The 27,395-nt window shown below is 34.7% G+C and overlaps 2 protein-coding genes and 1 pseudogene across 3 annotated transcripts; 1 reads left to right on the forward strand and 2 right to left on the reverse strand.

Moving 5' to 3' along the window:
- Positions 1-3,135: 3,135 nt before the first annotated feature.
- Positions 3,136-3,726, reverse strand: LOC308678719 (olfactory receptor 14C36-like; the record flags this gene model as incomplete). Its single annotated transcript, XM_081345954.1, has 1 exon — positions 3,136-3,726. The coding sequence occupies one exon, from the start codon at positions 3,724-3,726 to the stop codon at positions 3,136-3,138; it is 591 nt and encodes a 196-aa protein (XP_081202080.1).
- Positions 3,727-12,773: 9,047 nt separating this feature from the next.
- Positions 12,774-13,682, reverse strand: LOC308677888 (olfactory receptor 14C36-like; annotated as a pseudogene). The gene has a single exon. The product of its transcript is annotated as an olfactory receptor 14C36-like (transcript).
- A 10,766-nt stretch (positions 13,683-24,448) lies between these two features.
- LOC308678720 (olfactory receptor 14C36-like) lies at positions 24,449-25,015 on the forward strand (the record flags this gene model as incomplete). The annotated part of the gene is made up of 1 exon (XM_081345955.1): positions 24,449-25,015. The coding sequence occupies one exon, from the start codon at positions 24,449-24,451 to the stop codon at positions 25,013-25,015; it is 567 nt and encodes a 188-aa protein (XP_081202081.1).
- Between the last annotated feature and the right edge of the window lie 2,380 nt (positions 25,016-27,395).

Below are 27,395 nucleotides of genomic sequence, written 5' to 3' on the forward strand. Positions count from 1 at the left end.
CTAACTCCACCTCTCGGGATTTACCATGTCGAACACTGACAGCTTGCCAACTTTGGTCATGGTAAGTTGTCACCGACCTGTCAGTGCCTTGTGCTGTTAAGGGTTTCTGTGTTGGCCCTAGGGACGGGTCCCTTAGGCCGTGGTTGCCTCCAGTGTGGCTTGCTGGCAGACAGAGGGGGGAATGTGGTTCCTGCCAGGGTGCTGATGCCTGGCCTTACCCCTAGTGACTTCTGGCTCTCTCTTCCTTAGCAGCACATCCCACCTTCGTTGCCAATGTTATGTTTTGGGATCGGTGAGGCATTGATGAGGCAGTATGGTGAAACAGCAACACGCTTATTCAGTTAACACAGAAGCAGCACTAACTGCCACTTAACTTCTATTTATATGGGCCGCCACTAGGTGGCAGCCAACGGGATTAAAGCAGTAATTCCCACCTAATACACAAACTAACAGTTCTGGAGACAAGCAGTCTGGAGTTTAAATAGACACAGCAGTTAACTATTACTCAACAGTTTCCAAGTAATTTACATCAATACATAACAGCAACCTCAGTTACACAGCATGATATGACCAAGACTATCAGTTTGTATTTGAAAACCCCACAGTATTTTAATCTGCTTGTTGTTGACTACTTTTTCAACTCTGTGTTGCTACCAATTTTTCATTACATGTCCATAATAATTTTTACTGTTGTTCTAATGAATCATTTTGGTGACGCTGTTGTGTCATTATTTATAATATAATTATTATTATATTTTTATCTCTATATAAGACTGACTTTTAATCCTAAGGGAGGGCTGGAAAATAGTCTCTTAGTTTCTAGGTCCAGCACCTAACTATTGCAGTAAAGTGACTTTCCATAGTTAAGCCTTTAAGTGGCATCGATTTATTAAATTTGTTTGAGGCTTTTCTCACAATATTCTTTCAGCTTTTCCAAAATCTCATTCTTAAGACTCTCCAGATGGTTACCAATAGTTGAGTTCCTACAGTGGTCTTTAGGTGAAAGGGTGATGTCCTTGGACTTGAAGGAGTCAATGATGTGCTCATTCCTCTATTCTGAAACAGTACTTTTGGACAATTACCATCCTTAATGCAATTCTCCCTTTTTGGGAAGTAGTTAAACTGCCATGGTAACTGAGACAAGGAGACAGAACAAATGGCCAGCTCCAGCTTTGAACTCTTTTCACATTTTGCTAAGGTTGACAAAAAAAAGCAACATTATGAGAATATCAACTTTAAGAACAATGAAATATCTTCATATTTCAGTCAAAGGAAAATGTTCTTACTATGGGAGAAAGAAAATCACAGTTGATGAAGTTTATTTATTTTCATTGATCAATCAAAATACAAGTTTACAAAGTACAACAAAAATCCATAGACATAAATCAGAAATCTCTTATTTTCTTCCAAATTTTGTGAATACATCAATATAATTTAAATGTAATTCTAAAATAATAAATTGAATATGTTGATAGTGTATGTTATCTACTCTATCAGCTGTTCTCCAGGTAGCATGCAGATGGCATATTAATATACAGTATTCTGATGCTTACATATTCAGACAAGATTATGAGCAATGGAAACTTTATGTTCAATAATATTGTATGAATAATTAGTATAGGGTTTGATTTTTGAGGTACATTAACATAACATGCTTACCCTCACTGTAGTAATATTTTTTTTTTCTGGACTATCCTCTCCTCTCCTCTCCTCTCACCAACTTGTCAAAAGGAGGAGAATAATCTAGAAATAATAGTTTCAACTTTCTGGAAAACTGACATTGTGTTAGACCAATGGTATGGACTAACAAGAAATGCCAGCATTGTGAATCTTCTCTCTGAAGGTGAAAACTGGACATACCAATTTTATTGACACCTTTTAGTTACATATGACAATATATCCTGATCTAATTTAAGATCAATTTTATGTTCATGCTGTTTACAATAAAACTGATTGATCTGCATGCTATCACTAAAATTTTGATTGTTCAAGGAAAAACTAATCAATATGTCTTCTAAAATCAAGAATAAAAGAAACTGAAGAGATAATCCCTACTTACTTGTTAATATATAAATTGTCTTAATCAAAACTTTCCCAGGGACTGATTAAGAAATTGTGTGATTTAATTTATTTACGATTTTGTAAACTGAATAATTATTTGCCACTTAGAAGTAGCTGATCTCCCCTTTTAATCTAAATATATAAATCTGAAATGTATATATTACATCTCTGAAGAAGCTTTATTATTGGAATTCCTCACTAATGCATATAGGTACATCATTATTTCTGATTCCAATCATAGTTGGTCCTCTATTGAAAGCAAGATTCAAGAATCATAATTCAACAGTCCATTTGGTAACATGTTTATGTTAATAAAACAAACTGCCAACTTAGATAAGATGGGAAGTATAGAAATTGAATAAACAAATCATATAAAAAACAAAAGAACCTCATACTAGGAAATTTCAGCTTTTTACAACTATTAAGGATTATTATGCTTAATATCGTAATTACTGTGGATGAAGGAATAATTCAGAGAGCTTTGCATTACTTCTTGTAATTCCTTGCCCCAACCAGAGAATTTCCAAAAGGCAGCTTTGACATCTTTGTTCCTCATGCTGTAGATTACTGGATTCATTAATAAAGGGACGATAGTATATAGCCCAGTAAAAGATTCCTCCAATTTGGACAGAAAGGTTGGCATCAGGTAAGCTGAGTGAGCCAAAGGCTATTATTAACAAATAGGGAAACAACAATGAAGTGGGGGATGGAAGTGGAAAAGGCCTTTTCCCTTCTCTCAAATAAAGGCATTCTCAGCACTGTATAAAAGATCTGCACATAGCTCAAGATGGTTGCAGTTTTCCGATAGTTTAAGAAGATTATTAGTTGTAATCCTCCATAGTAGCTAAAGAGATTTCTTATTCTTTAAATAAATTGGTATAATAATTCCAAAAATATCTTTGAATGTTTTTGTTATCCATATAAGTCTTATTCCCTTCTTGCAGAAATTTAATAAATAAATCACATTTAAAAAAAATCACACAATCAAGTTATACAGAGAAACCCAAAATTAGGAAACCTCAACTAGTTGTCATTATGCTTAATAACATAATTAGATGAAAAAATATATTTGTATTACTTCTTGCTAAGATGCCCCCAACCAAGGAAGTTCCGAAAGGCAGACTTGATATCTTTATTTCTCATGCTGTAGATTATTGGATTAATCAGTGAAGGGACAAGGGTGTATAGCACAGTAAATGATTTCTCCAATTTGGACAGAAAGGTGGGCATCAGGTAGGCTAAGTGAGCCAAGAGGCTATTTCCAACAAATAGGGAAACAATAATGAGGTGGGGGATGCAGGTGGAAAAAGCCTTTTCCCTTCTCTCAACTGAGGGCATTCTCAGCACTGTGGAAAAGATCTGCACATAGCTCAAGATAATGAATATGAGGCAGCCCACTCCTAAACCTGAACTAATGAGAAGAACCCAGGTTTCACTCAGATAAGAGTCAGAACAAGCAAGCTTGATTAATTGTGGAACTTCACAGAATAACTGATTGATAACGTTGGAGCAGAAAGGCATTGAAAAAATATTCCCGGTGTGTAGCAAAGCATGTAGAAATCCAACCAACCAGGCCCCCACAGCCATTTGTAGGCAAGTGGACCCCTTCATTATGGATGCAAAGTGCAGTGGATGACAGATGGCAATATATCTATCATAGGCCATGATAGTGAGAATGAACAGGTTGGTTGTCAGGAAAAAAAGAATGAAAAACGTTTGCACTCCACATTCAGAATATGATATCCATGTTGAGTTCACGAATGTGTTAAATACTGCTTTTGGAATTATGATTGAAGAACAACCAAGATCACCAGTGGATAAATTGATCAGAAAAAAATACATGGGAGTGTGTAGATAATTATTGATTGCTACCAAAAGAATAATCAAAAGATTTCCAACCAAAATAAAAAAATACATAATCAGGAAAAGTATGATGCATAAAATCTGAATGTTGTGACTTCCAGAGATTCCAAGAAGTACAAAATTTGTTACATTTGTTCTATTATACAGGACTTTGTATTCTTTCCTATATGAAAACAAAATGTACATATTAATATTATAATTAAATATAATATAAAAGAGTAATATAATATATAAAATATATCAAATAATATTGATCAGTTCAGTTATTTTATAAGAAAATCAATAGTTTAACCTCATTTGAAACAGCATTTTGTGTGATTTTGATTATATATATATATATATATATATATATATATATATATATATATATATATATATATATATATATATATATATATATGAACATCTTTTGCAAAACAATATAAATTTTAAAGTTAAACATTTTATGTACTCGTGTATTTATCAAAACTATATAATTACCCATCTCTTGGAATGTGACTCCGAGTAGCTTATAACATTTCTAAACTCTATTTGGAGAAACTGGAATTTTCTGTAAGGAAAGTACACTCTTTTTCACTTGAGTTCATCCTGTTTCTCATTTTCCCTTCCCATTCATTACATTTGATATATATTTTAAATATACCTTTATACTAACAGCAATTCTATCTTTCCTTATCTCCACTACATGCCAGTTCTCTTTCTTTACATTGATATATCATGTTCTTTTCTCAGTTCTCACCTTGCCTTTTCTAAGGTGGAGTCTTCTATTTAAGAGGAGATATATTACTTTCAACTATGGTTCTTTTATTTTGTGGTACATTAGTCTTAAACATGTTTTAAAAATGATACTGGAAATACAATCCTGGTTAGAAAAACATGGAGCTCATTTTCTATAGTTTTTCATTTACAGTGTCTTCTTTCAGTTCAATACTGTAAATGTTTTATAAATAGGGAAAAAACCCTAGGTATTAAAACCACATCCAAAATTCTCTATTTTTTACAAAAACTTCTTTAAAATGTAGAATTAAACATTTTAAAGCATTTCCAAATTTCTGGGATAAATATATGGTAGTAAACCATAAGGTCATGAAAATACAAAGATGAATTTAATAAAATGTCAATGCATTAAATATATCTTTAGAGTCACATATTTTAAGCTGACTTTAACTAAACATACTATAAGAAATATTGATTGAGAACAATTGACATGGCAGCAGAAACATCTGTGGAAATAAGTAGAAATGCCAATATTTGGAGATCACTGACTGAAAATAATGTAGCAACAATGCCTATAATAATATACAGTATAATTGAAATAATTACTCAGTGTTTTTTTTTTAAATTAAAAAATTAAAAAGTTAAACACAGAAGCAAGCAGGGATAAATAAGGCTTGAAGATACAGGAAAAATAATTATTGTTTGATTTTTATCTAGGTTAAATCAAATTTAGTTAAATGCCACAGTCTGAATATTTCTATATTATTCCCTTCAGTCTTCAAACAAGTTACAAGTAAAATTTTACCTCATATCTTCCATTGCCTTTTTCTCTTTAGAAATTGTTTCTATTTTTTACACATCTAACAGATCTTCTCACCTTGACTACCTGGCTGAGCTTGGTGTTCAGAGATTTTCTCTCATTTCTCCAGTACCTCAGCAGTAATAGGTCACAGTTAAAATGAGAGGGAAATATATATTTCTTTCATCCCTAGATTTTTTGCCTATGCTTATTATCCTGCAAAATTACCAGATCACTCTAATATGGCTTTTCTAAAGTCACCTATGCACGTGGGACTCATTGCACAATAGTAAGTTTTGAAGGTTGATGCAACTTTTCAGCTTCAGTACTAATAATTTCCCCATTTTTGTGATGTATCTTTTTGTCCTGGTGGGAAATACGTTTTTTTTATACTGTTCAGTCATAATCTGCATACCTCAATATATTTCTTTCTAATTACTTTACCTACAAGTAGTCCTTATGGCTATTCATTTAGTGCCTGTTCAAAATTACAGTAGCACTGAATGTTATGGCAGCTTCAGTTTTCCCTCATGGTCACTTGATCACAATTTAGTCTTCCCTAATCACAACCTGCCTTCCCTTATAGCTGACCACAGGAATATTGCAGCTTCCCCCACCTGCCTATTTCCAAATACCATGCTGGGCTTGTCTCTCACCTTGCTGGCTCCCTATAGGCCTTTGGCCTGCTTACTGCTTCCTGTGTCACAGGGCCTAACATCCTTGGGTTTCCCTGGCTTTGTCAAGCCTTGCTTGATTTACCTCTTTCTTTTTAAATAATATTTTATTAATTTTCCAATTTTACATTTAAGTATTTAAAAAGCAACGTGGTCACTGGGTTAATCAATAATTCGATAACAAATATCAGGTTACAACATCAAATATTTTTTCTCTTTTTCCCTTAACATGTCTCATATTCAAGCTAGTACAGTTCTAGTTATTTCAACTCAGTAAAAACATCATTATTACATTTATCAATGTGTTTAACTTATACATACCTTAATTACATTCAATCTTCATAAAATCCTATTATAACTTTTACCCAATTTTTAATTTCTCATCAATATTCCAATTTAACCTTTGATATTTATAATTTTCAGGCTTTGGATAACCAAGATTTCCTTTGTCTCAATTCATAACAAAATATAATATCCAAAGTACACATTTTAAAGTTATCTATTTCCCTCCATATTAAATCATCTACTTAATAATACAATATCCCCTTTAATAAATCAAAACCATTATATATATTGCCTGGGTTAATCAATAAATCAAATATATTCATAATAATTAATTTTCTTTTTACTTTTAGGTCTAATTTTTAAATATTAAACAAATAAAGTCCTTATTTTCAACTAATTTCCAAGTATTTTAAATCTAATGACCGAAATTCCCCTTATCTCAGCATCTCCCTTGCTTGCCCTAGCATGTTTGTCTTCCATTCAATTTTTTCTTCTTCTTTCTCAAATTTCCACTTTCAGTGTTGTCGCTTCCTTTTCTGGATTTTCCATCATCTGTATTTGTTGGTCAGTTGAGTTCTCTGTCTTAATATTTGATTGCCCCACTTCTTCTGTTATCTTCTGCATTGTTGGTTCTTTGGTTGTAATCAAAGTTTGGGTTTGTGTATCTAAGCTGGTGTCTTGATCTTTTATGTTAGGTTTTATTTTATCACAAGCTAAAAGAATGTTTTCATGTATTGCTTTCAACATGGAAAAAATCTTTTCCTGGTCTTCATCCATTTCTTTCACATGTTTATAAATAGTCCTTCTAGTAAAAGTTGTTTGTCAAGCAAGATTTTATAGTCCAAGGTATTTCAACATCTCATATAGCCGTAGTGGCAAACCTGTGGCACGCAGAGCCCTATCTATGGGCACGCACACTGTCTCCCCAGTCCTAGGTCTTCAGCTGGGTTTTATAAAACCTTTTCATTTTAGGCCTCCACTGTCATGTGCAAAAAAACGCACGTTCAATCAATCAATCAATTTCAACTTCTCGTGGGGAAAAAAAAGATCTTGCAAAGTTGGAATTGATTGAACTTTTTAATCCGATCCAGTCTGCTGTTACCACCACAGCCATGCCCACCCAACGGGCCATGCCCACCCAATGGGCCATGCCCACCCGGCATTTGACAATACATAAGTGGGTTTGGGGTTGCAGCTTGGGCACTCGGTCTCTAAAAGGTTTGCCATCACTGTCATATAGTGACCAATATTCCTCAAGTAAAGAGATAGAAAAGCAATTTCCCACATATAACTCTGAACATCAGTAAAAGTTTACATTCACAATTCAACTACATCAGTTATGCTGCCCAGTTGTTCTCTTACAACTAAGTCTCTCACACGTGGTGCCAAAGTCAGAAAAGTCTTATCTAAGGTCTGGGCTTCAAGTCAAGTCCCTTTTAGGAAATAACAAGCCGTAATACCAAACCTCGCCACAAGATGTCACCGATGCCATTTAAGTTTTTTTAAGCCCAAAATTTTTCTAATCCTTTTTTCAAATTTTATTTCTTTTTTGTAGATAAAAACAAGAGTCTCCAGTAAAAATAGGAATTTTTTTCAGGAACATATAAATCTAATTTGATTAAAATTGTTCTTTTAATGCTTTGATTGCCCTGGGTAGTCAGACACCGTTATTCTTAGAGGGTGGGATAGAAATTCCTTTCCCTCTCTCCTCATGGGGGAACGATCTTTCAAGCAGCTTTTACAGGAAAAGAAGTTACACTTGGGGTAAAAAGAAGATCAGATCTCACTCAGTTTCATCTGCGTTGCTTTTGAAGTGCTTGGTGGTGAGTTTAACTTTGGCTGTCTGCAGCCTAGTGATGGGCCATATTGCTATGGGCCACATTTCCTCTGCCAGTTTGGAGGGCTGCCCTGGATCAAGCGGAAGGGCTGCTGGCCTCTTGTAATCAATCAGGGGTCCCCTCCTTGCTTGTTGCCCCTACAGGGTGAGTTAAAGTGAAATCAGATGTGGAAGATGGACTTGCCTTCCAGCATCCATGTCACCTGCATTGGCAAACCCTTGATTTACCTCTTTCAAAAGTTATCTTTTGGAAAATGAAGCAGTTGTTATCTCACACAGCCTTTCTAAATACAAGCCACTTTGTGCCATCCTGGAAGCACCTGCCATTTTGGAAATGGCTGCAATCCTCGCAATCTGAGAATTCTAACAGTGCCCTTCTCAGCCATTTCTGAGAAGGCATCAGGTAGCTTATGCTGTGAGGTGCATTAACTTGAGATTTCATGATTTAGTAGGATTTCAAAGGATGCTGTGTGGGTGAGCTGGGATTATGCAGACGAGCAGAGCGACAGCTGAAGATGGCAGCAATGTGAAAGAAGTTAAGGAATTTCAACACTAGGCACAAAATGAACTAAATTTCAACATTAGCCAAGAGAGGATCTAAAATAAGCAATATTTCAGCATGAAACTCAAATGGTTATAATCATCAATTAACAAATTTGAACTAAACTTTAAATAAAAAATATAGATCTTTAAATTTTATTTTAAAGGTTAGGTTTTTGAATTTTATTTTTTTAATGTTCCAAAATTTACTTTTATATAAATGTTAAATTTTTAAAACTGTAAATTTTATATATTTTATTTGTATGATTTTTATAACTTAAATTTGAAAACTTTTATATAAATTTTAAATTTCTTTAAATTTAATTTTTTAACTTTATAAATATTTTGCATCTTTTAATTCTTCAATTTTATATACATTTTAATTTTTAAATGTTTATATCATTTTTATAAATTTTAAACAAAAAGAGGAAAATCTATTTTAATTTTTTAATTACTTTTTTAAAAAGCATGGACAAAAAAATCATGCTATTTTGACTTATAAAGCACATGCCATGTACATACTTATATCCAAAAAAGACTTAAATTGTATTTTGTACCAAATATAAACTATAAAAATTCAAAGGGTCTGGAGCCAAATTTAGCCCTCTGAGATTAAAAGAGAGTGAGAGACAGGGTGGGGGGAAGACTCCAATTAAAGGAAGAAGACTTCAGTTAAACTGACCACAGTAAGGAAAAATTACCTGACATCAAAAGTAAGCCTTTAGAGTTAGACTGATGGCAGTATGTTACCCACAGAAGGAAAAAAGAAATCAATTCCAATCTAATCTAATCCAGCCCTGCTGGAGTTAAACGATCAATTTCATAGCCTCCCATTAGAAAATAGCATGCAGTCACCTGGAGAAGGGACAATTGCAGAAAAAGTGTTCCAATTCCACAAAACCCCCCCAAATCAGACAAGACTCCCCTAAAAAGAAAAAAGATGTGTATTGATGATAGGTGATTCACTACTCAGATGAACTGAAGCAGCAATTTGCAGGACAAGCAAAGTAGGATGGTTAGCTGTCTCTCAGGAGCAAAAATCAAGCTGTGATTGAGGGGCTTACTAAAATAATTAAGCCCACAGATTTCTCCCCTTTCATGTGGGGACAAATGAAATGATAAAGTTCCTGACAACAATGTTAAGATACTATGAGTAGCTAGGCATAAAAGCCAAAGAGATGGTTGTACAGGTATGCTCTTCTATATTCCCAATGAAAGGCAGGGATCCAATGAGGAATACAGAAGTAAATTACTAGTTTAAGGGATGGTGCCATGGAGGGAACATTGGATTCTTAGACCACAGTGTACAATACCTGCATGGGCTTTTGTCAGGGCATGGGCTATTTTTGGAAACCAACTGGCTCACCTTATATGAAGGGCTTTTAGTTAAAGCTGGAATGACAGGGAAATAAAGATTTAGAAGCTAATTCCAAGCACAAATCTTAGGGCAAACAACCAAGTCTTAAGAAGGAAGGCAAGCTCAGACAAAAAAAAAGGGGATGTATAAAGCAAACTCAGGGTCAGCTAAAAAGAACTAAATGCCTATATAGTAACTCACGAAGTATGAGGAACAGACAGGATGAAACTCTAGTACATGAGGTTAGATATGATATTGTTGTCATTATCAAAACTTGGTACAGTAGGATGAAACACATGACGAACATAAAGCTAGAAGAATTTAAATTGTTCAAAAGGAACAGACCTATTAAAAGAGGAGGTGGAGTTGCACTGTACATAAGAAATAACTTAACCTTGACAGAAATGCAGTAGAACAATTATAAAAACCTTTTTGAATGCATTTGGTTAACATAAAAGTAAAAAAAAGGAAAACGTTACCATAGGTATATATTACAGGCCTCCCAACCAAACAGAGGAAATAGATGAACTTTTTGCTAATCAGATAACTAAGCTGTGTAGGAAGCAAATCACAATAGTACTGAGGGACTTTAACTACTGTAACATCAACTGGGCAGGAGTTGCAGGGATTGGGCATGTCTAGTCTAAAGAAGACAAGGACTAGGGGTAACATGATAGCAGTATTCCAATATATAAGGGCTTCCACAAAGAATCTATTCAAAGCACCTGAAGGCAGGACAAGAAGCAACAGATGGAATCATGGAGAGATCCAGCTTAGTAATAACAAGAAATTTCCTTTGAATGAGAACAACTTATCAGTGGAACAGCTTGTCTTTCGAAGCTGTGAATGCTCCATCATTGCAGGTTTTTAAGAAGAGATTGGCAAATATGGGGTAATCAAATAAAAGTAGAAAGACCAGATCAGTCATGAAAAGCCTATTTTTTTGCTTAAGAAAAGAATGACCCATGAAGGACTCTGATAATATTCCTTCCTCTGTGTGATTTCTGCCACATCTCAGTCCTTTACCACACTGACATATATGATACATTACTTCTAGCATTGAGAGATGTCATCACATAAAAAAGAACTGCTTTTGCAATCAGCATCTCAGAGTTGTTTATTTAATAATAATAAACCTATTACAGTCTGGGAGCAGGAGAACTTTTTCTACTATCCAATGAATCAGTATATAAAATATTGGTTTTTATTAACATGGGGGAAAGGGGGATAAGGTGAAAGTTATGTATTTTGTCTTTTACAAAGTGCCAGTTGATCTAATGTTCAAGAGTGAAAGTCATAGATATGTATCACACACCTTATTGCCTCCAAACTCAGGCACCCCAAGTTTGTGGTTGAGCTGCTAAGAATCAGGTGACAGCCAACTGTCACTCTTTGGAATGTTCCTGCAATCAACTGTCACTAACAGAAATGTTTATTTTGTTGCTAGGCAAATAATCTGGTAGAACCTCTGTTCTGCTCTCCTTTCCATAGGGCCATATCATTTAACTATCATTATGCACAATTTTCCCAATGACAAGCTCTATACTACGTTGGTTCCACTAACTCTCTATTACTGAAAAGGCAAAATAATCATTTAGTGGCAGTCAGCTACAATAAGCATCAGAGAAGAGTAGAAATATTTTCTAAGGCACATGGGCAGTAGTAGCATGTGGATACAAAGTAGTCTACTCATGTACATATGCATGGGAATCTGAGATGCATGTATTATGGAAGGGGTTGGGGTGATGAAAGTCCAAAAAGGGTAGCCAGAATTAAAGAGGTATTTAATCTTTCTCAATGCTGTCACCTGGCCTTAACCCAGACTGGAAAGGATCCAGATAATCTATTTCATCCAATGTTCTCTGAAGCTACCAATTTTGCCTAACAGACTTGGATCCAGGTAACTTTTTAAGAGTATACCATCATCTACTTTAAGGGAAGTAGTATCACCCCCTCCCATAAGAAGTCAGTAATCACTGCTTGATCCATGGTCTCTCTGGGGAGGCCTAAACTGACTTGTTTTCTGTAAAAATAAGTTTTAATAAGTTTGATTTAAGACCCAAAGAATTCATGATTCCACAGTTTTAAGACAATTTTCCACTAACTTATAGGAACAATGCATTCCAGGTAATTATTCTAAAAGAGCTCATGTTGAGAAATAGCAATGATAACAGGACTAGAGAGACCAAATACTAATCCTAAGTGGAGTGAACTGCACACAAAAAATCTAGATAAAATATTTTTTTAAGTTTCACAGAATTTTTAAAAACAGCTATATCAGAACTAAACTGGATGGGTGTAATAATGTTATTAAAGGAAGTTAGAGAGATTTACACACTTGCTTTTTATACTGAGCTTTTCTATTATGTAAATATCTATTTCATCTCAAAAAGAATAAATTTTACATGTCCTTCTAGCTATTCTCAGTCATCTTCCCCTATTGACCTCTGCCTGATTGAATTGATAGGGAGTCAGGATATGGAATTGTACTTTACTAATTTCTCAAGTGCTATCATTGATCTGGAAGGACATGATGAAAATTTATCCCAGATATTTCCCATTGCAAGTGCTTTTCCTTTTAGTGAAAACTGAAGGCAAAGACAATGCAAGACAGTCAAATAACATAGGTGAAGGCAAATGTCAGAATTTCCACAGTTTAGACAGGACAAGCTTGATATTCTTATTTCTCATGCTATAGATGATTGGATTGAACAGGGGTGGAAGTAAAGAATATAGAATAGTGAATGTTAAGTCTAAGTAAGATGGGGTGTTAGAGGGAGGTCTCAGGTAGGTCAAGCATGAAGTTACCAAAAACATAGAAAAGATTATAAGGTGGGGAAGATGAGTGAAAAAGGCCTTCTGCCTTCTTTTTGCAGAAGGGATTCTCAACACTGCCTTGAATATCATGGCATAAGATATAATAACAAAAATAAAACAACCTAATCCTCAAGTGAAACTGGCCACAAGAACTCCAATCTCAACTAGATTGAATCCGGAGCAAGATAGCTTTAGGAAATGTGGAATTTCACAGAAAAACTGGTTGACAACATTAGAACAGAAAGGGATGGAAAAGGTGCCAGTGGTGTGCAACATTCCATACAATACACCTGTAAACCCCACCAGAATCACTATTTTGATGCAGGCTTTCCAATTCATCACCATTTCATAGTGCAGGGGATAGCAGATGGCAACATACCAATCATATGCCATGACTGTCAGGAGAAAGAAATCAGAAGCTTCAAAGGTGATAAAAAGTTGAGTAACACAACCAAAATAGGAAATGTGTCTTCTGTCAATGAGAGAATTTACCATGGATTTGGGGACAATGATTGAAACAATGCCCAAGTCCTGCACAGCCAAATTCATTAGAAAGAAATACATGGGACTATATAAACGATGATCAAAAACTACTATAAAGATGATGAGAAGATTTTTTGTTGTTGTTGCCAGGTATAATATGAAGAATAAGAAGAAATGTAGATGCTGCATTTGCCGATTTTGTGAGAATTTCAGCAGCAGAAAGTAAGGAACAGTAGTTTGATTCTCCATGTTTAACTTATGACATAACTGCAAGAAAGCACAGATAAGAAATATTATTAGAAAAAAACTGTATACATGTTTTGAAGAAAGACAATATATTTCAAAGCAAGAAAATATGCACATACTAAAAATGTTACAATGATGAGTGAAGGCTGATACCCTTTTTATTGCATAAATGTGTACAGGATGCACCTGCACTCAATCACACTCATAAAGAGATACAGTGAAAAAGGCAGATAGTGGCAAAATAGTTTTGGGGAAAGAGGTTCATCTATAAAGAAATGTTACATGATTTGCAATTCTTCCTCCCTTTTTACCACATTTATTCATGTTTTTTGTACGGTTGACACTTTGTCTTTAAAGTATGCATGTAGCTGGTGATATGCAAGCAACTGTACTCTTAAGGTAGAGTAAAGTTAGGTTAAGTTTGGCTTTCTCCCATTTCTGTCTGCCAGCTTTCCAAGCATCAAATGAAGATTCTAAGATCAGATTACCTATTGTCATATCTTTATCACAATGATTCCATTTAACTACTAAAGTTTGATCTATGAGGTAAAATGTACTGACCAAAGAACCTATTTATTTAGACCAATAATTAAGGAATATAGTGATTGGTCCTCACTGGTAGTTTTCAAACAGAAGATGGACAGCCATGTGTGAAAAGGTACTTTAATTAGGATCTGCACAGGGATCAGGGATTTGGATTCAATAGTCTAAACCACTACCTCTGTTTTTGGATATGGTTTTTCAATTTGTGATTGCCATTCATACATTTCTCAATGATTCTACTGTTTATTACTTATGGTATTTTATTGCAGTATAATAATGTGCTGCCTTAATAGTGTGTATTAAAGGCCATTCCTTGCCAAACCATTCACTGGTAAGTGTTGAACTAGAGATATGCTTTCTTAAATTTTTTCACAGGCATGATATAGTTCTCATTCTCTATTTCCCTAAAAAAATTACAATCTTCCCATCAAATAAAACCATATAATGGAATTTTTGTCCCATAATTTTTAGCTAAAATTAGATTGATATATCTGCCACAACCATGACTTTTAAAGATCAGTATACTTTTGAGTGCTGTTATGCAAACATTTGTCAACAACTAGACAAACCATGGGTCATTTTCCTTTCCATGTATAATATAAGCTTTCACTGGCTCTTCACCCCTTATATCACTCAGGAGTGTCACAGTGAAGCCTCCTCCTCCTTTTTGGCTGACCAATGGAACTGCTTGGGACTTTGTTGGAGGAAAGGTAATTTTCTTACCCAATTCCTCAATATCCTAAAAATGGCAGAGCTTTTAATGTACTGCCTTCATTGGTAAACTTATTAAAAATCCAGGGAGATATTGGTTATATTTTACAATGGAAAAAGCAGAAAATAGTCCATGCTAAATTTAATAACAGTCAAAGTTCTTGAGGCTTTATGACATTTTGTATCATGTCAAAAAATGCTTTATGATAGTTTATGTCACAATTTTTAAAATAAAATTTGCCAAATTTCAGTTCCATGAGAACTCAATGTTCTCTAGATTTTGGATGCATTCTGTAAGTTACCCCTTTTGAGGTATCTTGGTTGAAAATGTTTTGCTTACAGTATTCTGTTTTGCCCAGATAGAGGTTATGGGAACAAGAGTTTTAGAAGTATATAAATGAAGAAAGAATTTCAGAAATTCCATTATACATTGTCCTTAAAGGTAAATAGACCTAAAAATAAGGCCAGTGATATTAACTCAGCTTTATGGATTAGATCTTCCAATAATTTCTACATTTCTACACCCTTTATTTCATATATCCATACCAGGGAGAGATATTATCATTTAAAATACACATAAGCATATAAAATCCCATTCTGCACACAAATAGATTCTCATTTTTTTGATTAATAATACTTTTTTGTTTCTTAAGTTTCTGAAAATTATTCCCCTTTGTTTCCTCTCTCAACTCACATAACATATTAAACCAATAGGATATGCTATTATTTCTTTAAATTCTCTTCTCCATGTTAACATTATAGAGTTGAGTCTAACAAATAGTCAAGTGAGAGATATTTAACTAAACAACAATTTGCTCCTGAAAGCAGCATGTGGCTTTTCTGTTAAATGTTCAGTATAAAAATCACTATTTTTCTTCATAGAATTTATGTTTTTGATGCACACTTTTTAGACTGTGAAGTAAAGGTGCAGTATTGTATAAGTACTGTCCAACTCTTGTTGGGCACAGATGCACTGATATCATCAGTGGGAAAGACTGAATGTATATTTAGCAAGCTTATTGATCATTTTATTGTTTCTCTCAAGATGTAATTACATAGAATAAGACCACCAAAATTAGACAAAATATTAACATAAACATCTTGTTAATATAATTAGCAATTAGCAGCTTCTGTTATCCATGTTCAGATATGAATTGTGATAATTTATGTGGGAGATATGTTCTATAGCATGTCTCATTGCTATAGATGGTATCTTTTAAGAGATACCATCCTTTTCAATCTTTTGAGGTAGACTAGATGAGGAAAACTTCTCTACAGGAAGACCAGATTTATAATGTACTTTACAAACTGAAGAGAATACTGTAAACTTCCTGCCCCTAATATAAAAATTGTTATAATCAAGAACTTTCAGAGACTGATTAAGAGATTGGGTGAATTACTTCATCTATAATTTCAGAATTAAGTTCCAGTGTGAATAATTATTTCCCATTTCGAAGTAGTTGATCTTTCCTTTTAATCACAATTGAATTCTCCATTTAGTACCAGGTTTATGTCATAAAACAAACTGTCCACTTAGATGAAATGAGAAGTTCACATTTTAAAAATACTATTCTTTTCATAAAAAATAAAATACAAAGCACTAAAACAAACAAAACAAAATAAAGGAATGCATACATTCAACCCTAACAACAACAAAAAAGAAAAAAAGCGTACAAAAAAGAGGAAAAAGTGATTAATTGAATTTAATATTTAACATATAGGATCCACCCTGGCTGGGTCTGAAAGAAAAGAAAAAGCAGTACATTCTCTTCCCCTTTTACTTACACACACACACACACACACACACACACACACACACAAACACACGTATGTGTGTAGGAAATCCACAATCAGTTAATTTTGCTATCTCTGTTAATCCAGTCAATTTCAAAATCCATTCTTCAGCCAGCATCCCTTTTTCTTTCCAATGTTTGATAAGTATAATCCTCATAGCCGTCACCATGTGAAGGACTAGCATCCCAAATTGTTTTTCAATTGGCTTGTCCATCATATCTAAAAGAAAAGCTTCAGGTTTCATTAATATTTATATCTTAAATATTTTTTATATTATCATTGTTATGTTTATTCAATATGTTAGGATGAATGTGGATTTTGACTACAGTTCCAGCACATATTAGAAATCCTTTTATACATTTTCACTAGTCTGTCTGGGGTCAAGTACCAATGATTTTATAATTTTTTTCTTTCAAACTATAATTTAATGGAATTTTTAGTCCATTTGTCCAAACATTCTCCCATTTATCTAGCATTATATTATAACATTTTTTATCCATTTTACCATACACTCTTTAACCTATTCATCTTCTAGTTCAGGGCTTTTCAACCAGTGGTACGTGTACCACCTGTGGTACTTTGCCACGTGGCAGGCGGTACATGACTGCTAGCCAAGTGTAGCAAGGGAGGGGAATGAGCCGAAGCAAACTGAGCCTGAGGGAGAGGCAGCTACAGTGCAGGACTGGTCTGGGCTTGGCAGAATCCCAGGAGCCGGCAGAGCTCCAGCTAATTGGCTCCAGCTGATAAGCAGTTCTGAAAGCAGCATGGAAGTAAACTGAAGAAAAACTTGGGGGGGGGGAAGGAGAGGCTATAAAAGGAAGTGGTTTGGGCAGGAAAGGGGAAAAAAAGACAACAGGGAAAGAGAAGGAGAGGTCAGCCAGCAGGGAGAAAACAGGGACAGATAAGCAGCAGCTGCTACTGTAAGAAAAGGTCCCCTGGTTTATTTTCTCCAGCCAGAAGAATTCAAACAGCACTGATGAAATAAAAAGCTGGGAGATGAGCAAGTCAGAAAGGAGGTGGGTTTATTTAGTTCTGGATCAGCTGGCAGTTGATTGGGTTACCATAAGGATTTTTGTACAGTTTTTACAGCGTTTTATAATTCAGAGGCTCCTTTGTGTGCTTTGGTTATTGGAATATTTTAGTCTGTACTTTTGGCTAGCAATGAGTCCAAAGTGTTGACTTCTGTAGGTTTAATCCCTTTAAACAAATGTAATTAGTTTTACCCCCTTATCTTGAGTCTGTCTATGGCTTTTAGAAAGTTTTCTTTGAAGATAAACAGATTTAATTTTAAAGCTAAAGCTTTTTGCAATTTCCAGAGCCTTTCAGTCTGGTTGCAACATTGTGACACGTGACACCCTTGGGGCAGCTTAAAGAAAAAAAAAACAACAACAACAGAGTTTATGTGTTTATTTTGTGAGCCTTTCTTGCTTTGCACTTGATTCCTGTGTCTTTAAGGATACAGGGAAGGGATTGGAGGGTGCATTCTTATTTCACTGTGGAAGGAGAGCTAAGAAGGGCCGACCAGCTAGCTCAGGGGTCTACAAACGTAGCAACTTTAAGACCTATGGACTTCAACTCCCAGAATTCCTCATCCAGCCATGATGGCTGAGGAATTCTGGGAGTTGAAGTCCACAAGTCTTAAAAGTGCCAAGTTTGAAGACCCCCTGAACTAGTTGGTAGTGGTGCATTTTAATAAACATGGATAAATTCATCATACGTTTGTCAGTGCAAAGGGAAAGTGATTCAGCAAAGGAACAGCCACCAAAGAAATTAAAACTGGTACTTTGCCCCCCCTTTTTCCTACAGCTTGTAATATTTTATTAGATTATAGAATAAAATATAAAAATACGAAAGGAAATAGTAGGACACAGTGGGGAGGAAAAAGTGGGGGCAAAAGTGAGGGGGAGAAGAGAAAAAGAACAGACTTTCTCTGTTGCAGTAGAAGGAAGCATTTACATTGAACCTCAACTTTTTACTTTTCCATAATATTATAAACTAGCCATTTCTATAACAACCAATGAATCTAATCAGTAAAAGCCCAAATCCCTCCCCCCTTTTTTTTAGTCATCAAGTTTTTGACACCTTGCTAAGCCCTGGTAGTACTCAAATATTGTTATGTCCTAAAAGTGGTACAATCTATGATAAGTTTGAAAAGTCCTGTTCTAGTTCATCTTGAGTAACATTTTATATACTTTAGAAATCAAGTGGTCATCTCCAGAAAATACATTAGAGTCAAGTTCAGATTTAGTTCCTGTGAAAACAAAACTTTTTAAAATTAAATTTAAATCTTTCAAAATTCCATAATAATTAAACCAATCACAAGCAAATCCTTTATTTACTAATTGTTCTCTTGTCTTTATCTTAAATCCCTCTTTCTCAATTATCAATAAGTCTTGATATGTCATCTACTTTCATTCCAGTATCATCTCTGTTCTATGTAGAGCTTCTTTGTCAACTAATCTTCTTTTATACTTCCAACATACATGTGCAATCCATTGCCTAGTAGCATGAATCTTAAAATCAGGTTAACTTTTATTTTGTCATACCATAGATAGGCATGCTACCCAAATCTCAAATAAAAAACCTTTGCGGTCCAACAACCTTGAATTTTTTTAAAATTATGCAGTATTTTAACCATACCAGACAACGAACATTGTAATACAATCAAAGATTTGGCAAACCCAGGTATCCTCTAGCTTTAGAATCTTGTAGCAGTTTATATTTAATTCTTTTTTTTTATTTTGCCAAACAAATTTAGATATATCTTTCTGCCACTGTTTGAAATTGGAATCTCTAATCAATATTGGTACAGTTTGAAATAAAAATAACACTCTAGGCAGTACATTCATTGTAATTACTGAAATTATTCTCATCTAATTTTTGCCATCTATTTAAATCCATTTTTTTCTCCTTCCATATTTTACCGTACTTATTTTTGTAAAGCTTAGAATTTTCTTCAGTAAGTCATCCCTCAGTACTGTACCTTTTTCACAACTTTAAAACTAGTTTTAAATTCCATTTTCTTCTGATCTTCCACCTTTATGTTCCTAGTCAGTATTGTTGCCTTTGATTTATTTATTTTTAATCACCATTTCTCTAAACATTTTAATTTTCCTTATAACATATTAAATATTCTCTAGCAGGTCATGCACAATTAATATCAAATCATTGGCAAATGCACAAAATTTGTAATTATGAGATTTAATTTGTAGTCCTTTTGCTCTATTATACTGTCTAATATCTCTATTTAACAGTTCCAATGCTAGAATAAATAATAAAGGGGATAACGGTCACCCCTGTCTTGTTCCCTTATCGATTTCAGATGGTTTTGTAAAATCTCCATTCAACATGATCCAAGTTTTCTGGAGTGTATGGATGGACCTCAGACTCTGTATAAAGCTCAATCAAAAATCCATCTTTTCCATTACTTTAAACATAAAGGCCCAGTTCAAGATATCAAACACTTTTTTTGCATTTAGAAAGATTAATGCAACCTGTTTGTTAGTTTCGGGGGCAGATTATTACTCTATCAGAGGAGGATGGACCGTGGCTCATTCGCATGGTGAACATCAAAGAAAGAAATCCGAGGCATATTCTACTGTAAAACTTTTAATGAAAAAACAAAAGACCTAAACTGACTACATTCTCTCATCAGGCAGAAGAGAAAGTAAAGAGAAAATAAAGTGAGAAACTTTTTCTAGACATGCACACAAAACAGTCTGAAACCATAACATAGCTGGACATATGAGATTCACTATGGTTACATGATAAGATAATAACACAGGTGCAGAGAGCAGGGGAAAATGTACAGACAGAAATGAGCGAAGCTGGCAAAACTAAAAAACACGCAGTGACAGTTAGTACCTTGTTGTAAATATTCAATTATAGTTAAAATTACTCTTACATTATCTTTTAGTTATCTTTTAGGTAAGAAGCCACACTGGTCTTCATGTATATAATACTGTAAGACTTTTTAAAGTCTTTCAGCTAAAATAGATGTAAAGAGTTTGTAGTCATTATTAAGGGGAAATTGATCTGTAATTCTTCACAAAAGTTAAATCTAGTCCATTTTTGGGTATTAAAATAATGTAGGCATCCTTCCAAGAGTCTGGCATAGGATTCCCTTATAGAATAGAATTCATTAAATCCTTTATCAGAATAAATAGTTGATCCTGAAAAACTTTATAAAATCCAATTGGTAGGCCAACTGGTCTTGGAGCTTTGTCTGTATTAGCTCTTTTAATTGCTTCTATTATTTCAAAGTTGTTATTGAACTGTTTAACATTTGCTTGTAGTTTTCTGATAGTATAGGAAGATTTTTAGTTGTTATATAATCCTCCGTAGTAGCTAAAGAGATTTCTTATTCTTTATATAAATTGGTATAATAAATCCAAAAAAGTCTTTGAATGTTTTTGGTGTCCAGATAAGTCTTATTCCCCTCCTCAAGTACAGAAATTTAAAAAACAAATAAATCACATAAAATATCACAGATAATCAAGTTACACAGAGAAACCCAAAATTAGGAAACCTCATCTCCAAATTCTTCTATCATTTTCTTAAGCTTAAGGCTTCTCTCAAGGGGTTCTTCTATTATAAAGACCAGATCATCTGCAAATGCTTGTAATTTGTATTTTTCATCTTTTATCTCCAATCCTTTAATTTCCACATCTTGCCTAATGTTTCTGTTTAATACCTCCAGTGTTAACATAAATAACAATGGGGATAATGGACACCCTTGTCTTGTGCTTTTTTTATATTGAAGTTTTCTGTAAAATCTCCATTTACAATTAATTTAGCTGTTTGTCTATAATAAATTGTTTTAATTATATTTATGAAATTTTCTCCAAAATCCATTTCCTCTAATTGTTGAATCATGAACTGCCAATTTACATTGTCAAAAGCCTTCTGTGCATCTAGAAATATTGTTATCTGCTTCCCTGAATGGATTTCATAATATTCCAAAATGTCTAGAATGATTCTGAAGTTATTTTTTATTTGTGCTTTGGGTAGGAATCCATTTTGGTCTGTATGTATAAATTCAATAAAAAATATCTTTAATCTTTCTGCTATTATTGAGGCAAAAGTTTTATAGTCAACATTTAATAAAAAATATTGCTCTGAAATTCTTTATTTGCATCAGGTCTGAGTCTTCTTTAGGTATTAAAGTGATGTTAGCTTCATGCAGTGGCCCCTGTTCTGTGGAGTATCCTCCCCTCAGAGGTTACAATGGCCCCAACCTTGTTGGTCTTTGATAAGGCTTAAAAAGGTTGCTGTGTTCTTGAATTCTGAGTTCTGAATTTGTTAAGGGACCTATTTCTTATTAAGGGAAATACGGTGGCTCAGTGGGTTAGGACGCTGAGCTTGTCAGTCAGAAGGTCGGCAGTTTGGTGGGTCGAATCCCGAATGCCGTGTAGCAGAGTGAGTGCCTGTTACTTGTCCCAGCTTCTGCCAACCTAGCAGTTCAAGAGCACATAAAAATTCAAGCAGAAAAATAGGGACCACTCGGTGGGAAGGTAACAGCGTTCCGTGCGCCTTTGGCATCTAGTCATGCTGGCCACATGACCACAGAGACATCCTCGGACAAGCGCTGGCTCTTTGGCTTTGAAACGGAGATAAGCACCAGCCCCTAGAGTCGGAAACGACTAGCACGCATGTGCGGGGGAACCTTTACCTTTTATTTCTTATTATTTAACTTTTTCCTAGTGCAGTTTCTTCAGTAAATTTGTGGTAAATTTTCAGATAAATGTCACAATCATAGATACCATGTTCTTGTTTGTTTTCTTGTTAGGCACTAACAACAAGTTTCCTGTTTAATAAATACAAATAATTTATTAATAACATTTTCCTCCAAAATTCTATATAATCCTGGAGAAAAGAAATTTTACATTTCCTAATGAAAACAATGAGGACAAAATTGGACATTCTTTTAAAAAGCATCAGAAGCTACACAGAGGTTAATTTTAGTGCTGATGTTTGATTAAACTGTAATGAACATTGGAAATATATTTATTCAATCCTGGATGATTTTAATGGTCAGTGAACTTCTGGGCACTTATGTGTTTCCTTACAATGTAGGCAAACACAATGCCCTTGGCAATTAAATTGAAGAATTACATCAGCCTCAACTGCTTTGTGTGATCATTCCCTTTTGCACATATGTGATTAGCATTGCCTCATTATTCCATGTGGGATTTATTTTGAAATGTTGAGGTTGCTCTATGTGGTCTCATGAAATTTGCGGCATGATGACAGTTCTGTATTTATTTACTTGGGCTCATGTGTTGTTCCATCAAATCAACTTTGATATACTGTAGACATCAAAGAGTAACTTTAGAGTACAAATTCTGAAGATGGTATGTTACAGTTAGAAAACCCAAACCTTTCCCTCTTTTTTGGCTTTAACTGTGGTCTATTAGTGTGAGGGTAACTGGAGAAATAAGAGAAAATCTCTGGATGTCAAGGCCAGCCAGACAGCCATCACATGTCTCTATCATTCATTGCTGCTCAAAACCAGGTTTCCTAAGTATACATTTATGGAGTACATTGAATCTGCAATAAGACATGTTAAATGAAGGCTAAAGGGGAGCATGTAAGGAAATATGAGGCATGTAAGAAAACTAGAAGTAAATCTACCATTTTGTATGCATCAATGTGATTCAGTTTAGGGAAGAATAAAAATACAACTATTCAAGCTACAGCTTTTCTTTTTCTTTTAAAAACTTTCTAATCTTTCATTTTATTGTTTTAAATATTTTTAAAAGTGTCAGTTTTTTCCACCAGCAAATCCTTTTTGATACATATGCTTTTAAAAGTGTAGTTACAATCCTCTGCTATTTTTAATCTTACTTGCATTAGGATATTGAATTTGTTTTGGCAGTTCTCATGATGGCAGTCATTTACAAAAGTCTGAGAAAAACAGTTTTTTTTCTCAGGGGGATCAGAGATTTGCTTAAATTTGCATTGTTAAAATTCATGTGAAGATGGCACTCATAGCGATATGCAATTAAACATTGGATACATATAATATTTACATGATCTGCTCTCCTTGTCCACCTAAGGAAAGAAAATATGAGGGATCAGATGAAAATTTGGGAGATCAGTGAAAAAAGAATTCTCGTACATAATGGAGAAAAGGTAAGGTGAGTGTGGGTTTATGGAATTATACTGATTTTTTTTAAAAAAAATACATTTTCAGTATGGTGTAAGCCATTTTATAGATATATCTTACCAAAAGCATTATACTTTAAGCATATTAGAAAAATGTTCAGAGAGAATAAAAAGCTTATTGTTCCTTTTAAGTGAAATTAGACTTTCCAATGTGAAATAAATTGTATATAATTTGGTTTTCATTTTTCTACAGGAGATGGTATAATGTCATGTCTAACACTACAAGCATACATAATTTTGTACTTGCTGGATTTTCTGGAAATCAAGAGGCTCAAATTTTACACAGCACTGTCTTCTTATTAATGTATCTCTTTGTCCTCGTGGGAAATCTTCTGATTATTTTTTTGATACTGTTCAATCGTTATCTGCATACCCCAATGTATTTCTTTTTAATCAATTTAGCTATTGGTGATCTTGGTGTCACATCTGCTATTATACCCAAATCTATAGTTAATGCCTTCATGAATTCTAAATTGATTTTGTATTTTGAATGTATGACACAATTATTTTTCTATGTTTCTTTCCTATCATCAAATTTATTCTTTCTTACTATCATGGCCTATGACAGATACATTGCCATTTGTCACCCATTTCATTTTGCATCCATAATGAAGTGGTCCACTTGCTTCCAAATGGCGGGAGGGGCCTGGGTGGTTGGATTTTTGCATGCAGCTGTACACACAGGGAATATTTTTTCTATGCCTTTCTGCTCCAATATTATTAATCAGTTCTTCTGTGAAGTTCCACAATTAATCAAGCTCTTTTGTCCTGATTCTTATCTCGGTGAAACCTGGGTTCTTGTCTTTAGTTCATGCTTAGGAGTCAGTTGCCTCTCATTCATTTTGTTGACCTATGTGCAAATCTTTACTACTGTAATGAGTATGCCCTCAGTTGAGAAAAAAGAAAAGGCCTTCTCCACTTGCATCCCCCACCTTATTGTGGTTTCCCTATTCATTGGTAGTAGCCTCTTGGCTCATCTGATACTACCTGCTAATTCTCCATCCAGGCTGGATCAAGTGTTTACCACATTGTATACTGTGGTGCCTTCATTCATGAATCCAATAATCTATAGCATGAGGAACAAAGATGTAAAAGCTGCCTTTCTGAAATTGCTTGGTTGAAGATTATTTAGCAAACAATGTTAATTCCCCTTTGATGTACCAATTTGTTTTTCTTGTTAATTTTGAAATTCAGCATAAGATGACTGATTAGGCATTTCCCATAGAATGTATATTTTGGTTCATTTGATATATTATAAATAATGGTCTGCTGCATCTGCCAAATTAAATGTTTTACAATATTGAGCCTCTTATGACATCAATTCTGTTGGGATCATGAAGATATCTTTCAGCAAATTATTTTCATTGGTTGTAGTTTTACAGATGACTTCCTAAAGTCATTTTGGAAAATGAAACTGTAATCAGGAACAAATTAATGTAATTAATTAATGTTTAAGGAAATGGGTTTTAAATCAGACATCTGATTTTAATTTTTTATTTGTTAACTGTATATGTAACTGTAAACCTCCCAGAGGTATCCTATGGTAAAATGGATGACCAATAAATTTTATAAATAAATGTTATGTAGGGCAATCACAAAATAATCAGTTACTTTATGGGATAGTTGTGTTTAAATGATATTTGACACTAGTGATGTGGAAAAGGTTTCTGAGTTAACCGAAGACTGGCAAAGATTTATGTTTGTTTGTCTGAGTATGTGTACATAGTCAGGGATAGCTACCAATATATACAGGTCTCCTAAGTGATTTCAGCTCTTGATATCAAAGTTGAGCTTTCTTCTTATCACTTTTTTTGCTATTTTTTTATAGGTGATTTGTGCCCTTCTAGAAATATTAAAAAGGACACAGTGGCTCAGTGGGTTAGGATGCTGAGCTTGTCGATCAGAAGATTGACAGTTTGGCGGGTCGAATCCTGAGTGCCGCGTAACAGAGTGAGCGCCTGTTATTTGTCCCAGCTTCTGCCAACCTAGCAGTTCAACCTAGCAGAAAAATAGGGACCACTACAGTAGGAAGGTAACAGCGTTCCGTGTGCCTTTGGCGTCTAGTCATGCCAGCCACATGACCACGGAGACATCCTCGGACAAGCGCTGGCTCTTCGGCTTTGAAACGGAGATGAGCACCGGCCCCTAGTGTTGGAAATGACTAGCACGCATGTGCGGGGGAACCTTTACCTTTTTACCTAGAAATATTAACTTAGTTTCCCTATCAGGGCAGCAGTTTCTGTGGCATATGATGGGGTGTCAACAAGCAAGAAATTGCCTTGCAATGCAAGTTGTGGCTTGCATCATGACACTATTTCTGCCATCTTGCTTTTTTTTTAACCTCTCCCTGTGAACATGCTGAATCAAGGTAATGATTTTGTCACAGTCATGAACACCATCAAATGAGAAAAATATTTTTTTATGTATTACTAATACATTCAGACTTTATATTGCCACAGTGATGGCATCCATATGCCATACTATAAAACTGCTAGTATGAAAACCTGATGCTCAGTCTTTATGGGAATTAGTGAAAAAGCAGAATTGTTTACAGCAGAATGTCCAACTTTCCTGTCTAACTTTTACTCTTTTCCAGAGCTATTTGTTGGCCACCACCTGCTTTCCTCTTTCTCCATTTTTTTCCATCTCTGCTTATTACTGAGAGAGTGATAGGAAGGCTTAGATTTCTTTGTGCATGCCTAAAATCTTTCTTCAACTCTTTTTAGACCTGGTCAGCTACCCTTCTAGGTAGATGTGGTGTGATGTATCTTTCTCTGTGACTTCCCTGAAGGCCCCACACTTCAGTCTGTAAGGAACTGCCTTCTTCTATCCATGTATGCTTTGGGTTTGGGGTGAAAAATGCCCCTATTTCTAAGTTTTCACTTATTTTCTCTTGTAAAAGCCTGAAGCTGACGTCTTCATCTTTTTTGCCAACTGCCATCAGGAATGAACACTTCCACATCCCAATGGCCCAGTGCATTCACAGGGATGTCTCTTTCCAACTACCAAATTCCCACAATCAATCCAAAGACCTTTACTACCTTGATGTCTCAAAATGGCTTGGAATAAAATATGGCAACCTCTCTTTGTCATTTATGTATTTCTTACTTCTGCTTTTATGGCTTAAACCAACAGCATGTCCACCAGCAACTGAGGAAAGGAGTTTTCTCTCAGGCCTTTAAGCCCAAGCCCCTGCATAGAAGGTTTGACCAGTCAAAATGCTAATTCCAGTTTCCTCCACAACAGTCCTTGCTAGTCACCAGATCATCTCTCCTGCCTTGTCTCATCTGCCCACTGAGATCACAACTAGATCACAAGCCCATGCCTGAACCCATCTCTACATTTTGTTTTCATTTAACCCACTCAGCAGCAGCCAGCCTGGCAACAAACCTATATCTACAATAAGGAAAGATCTTTTTATTTCTACTGAAATGGTATTAATTTCCAGTAAGGCATTGTTGTAGCATTCTTCTGGATTAGAGCAGAAGTTGGGGCACATGC

The sequence above is a fragment of the Vipera berus genome (assembly GCF_964194415.1).
Source record: "Vipera berus genome assembly, chromosome: Z".
Taxonomy (NCBI): domain Eukaryota; kingdom Metazoa; phylum Chordata; class Lepidosauria; order Squamata; family Viperidae; genus Vipera; species Vipera berus.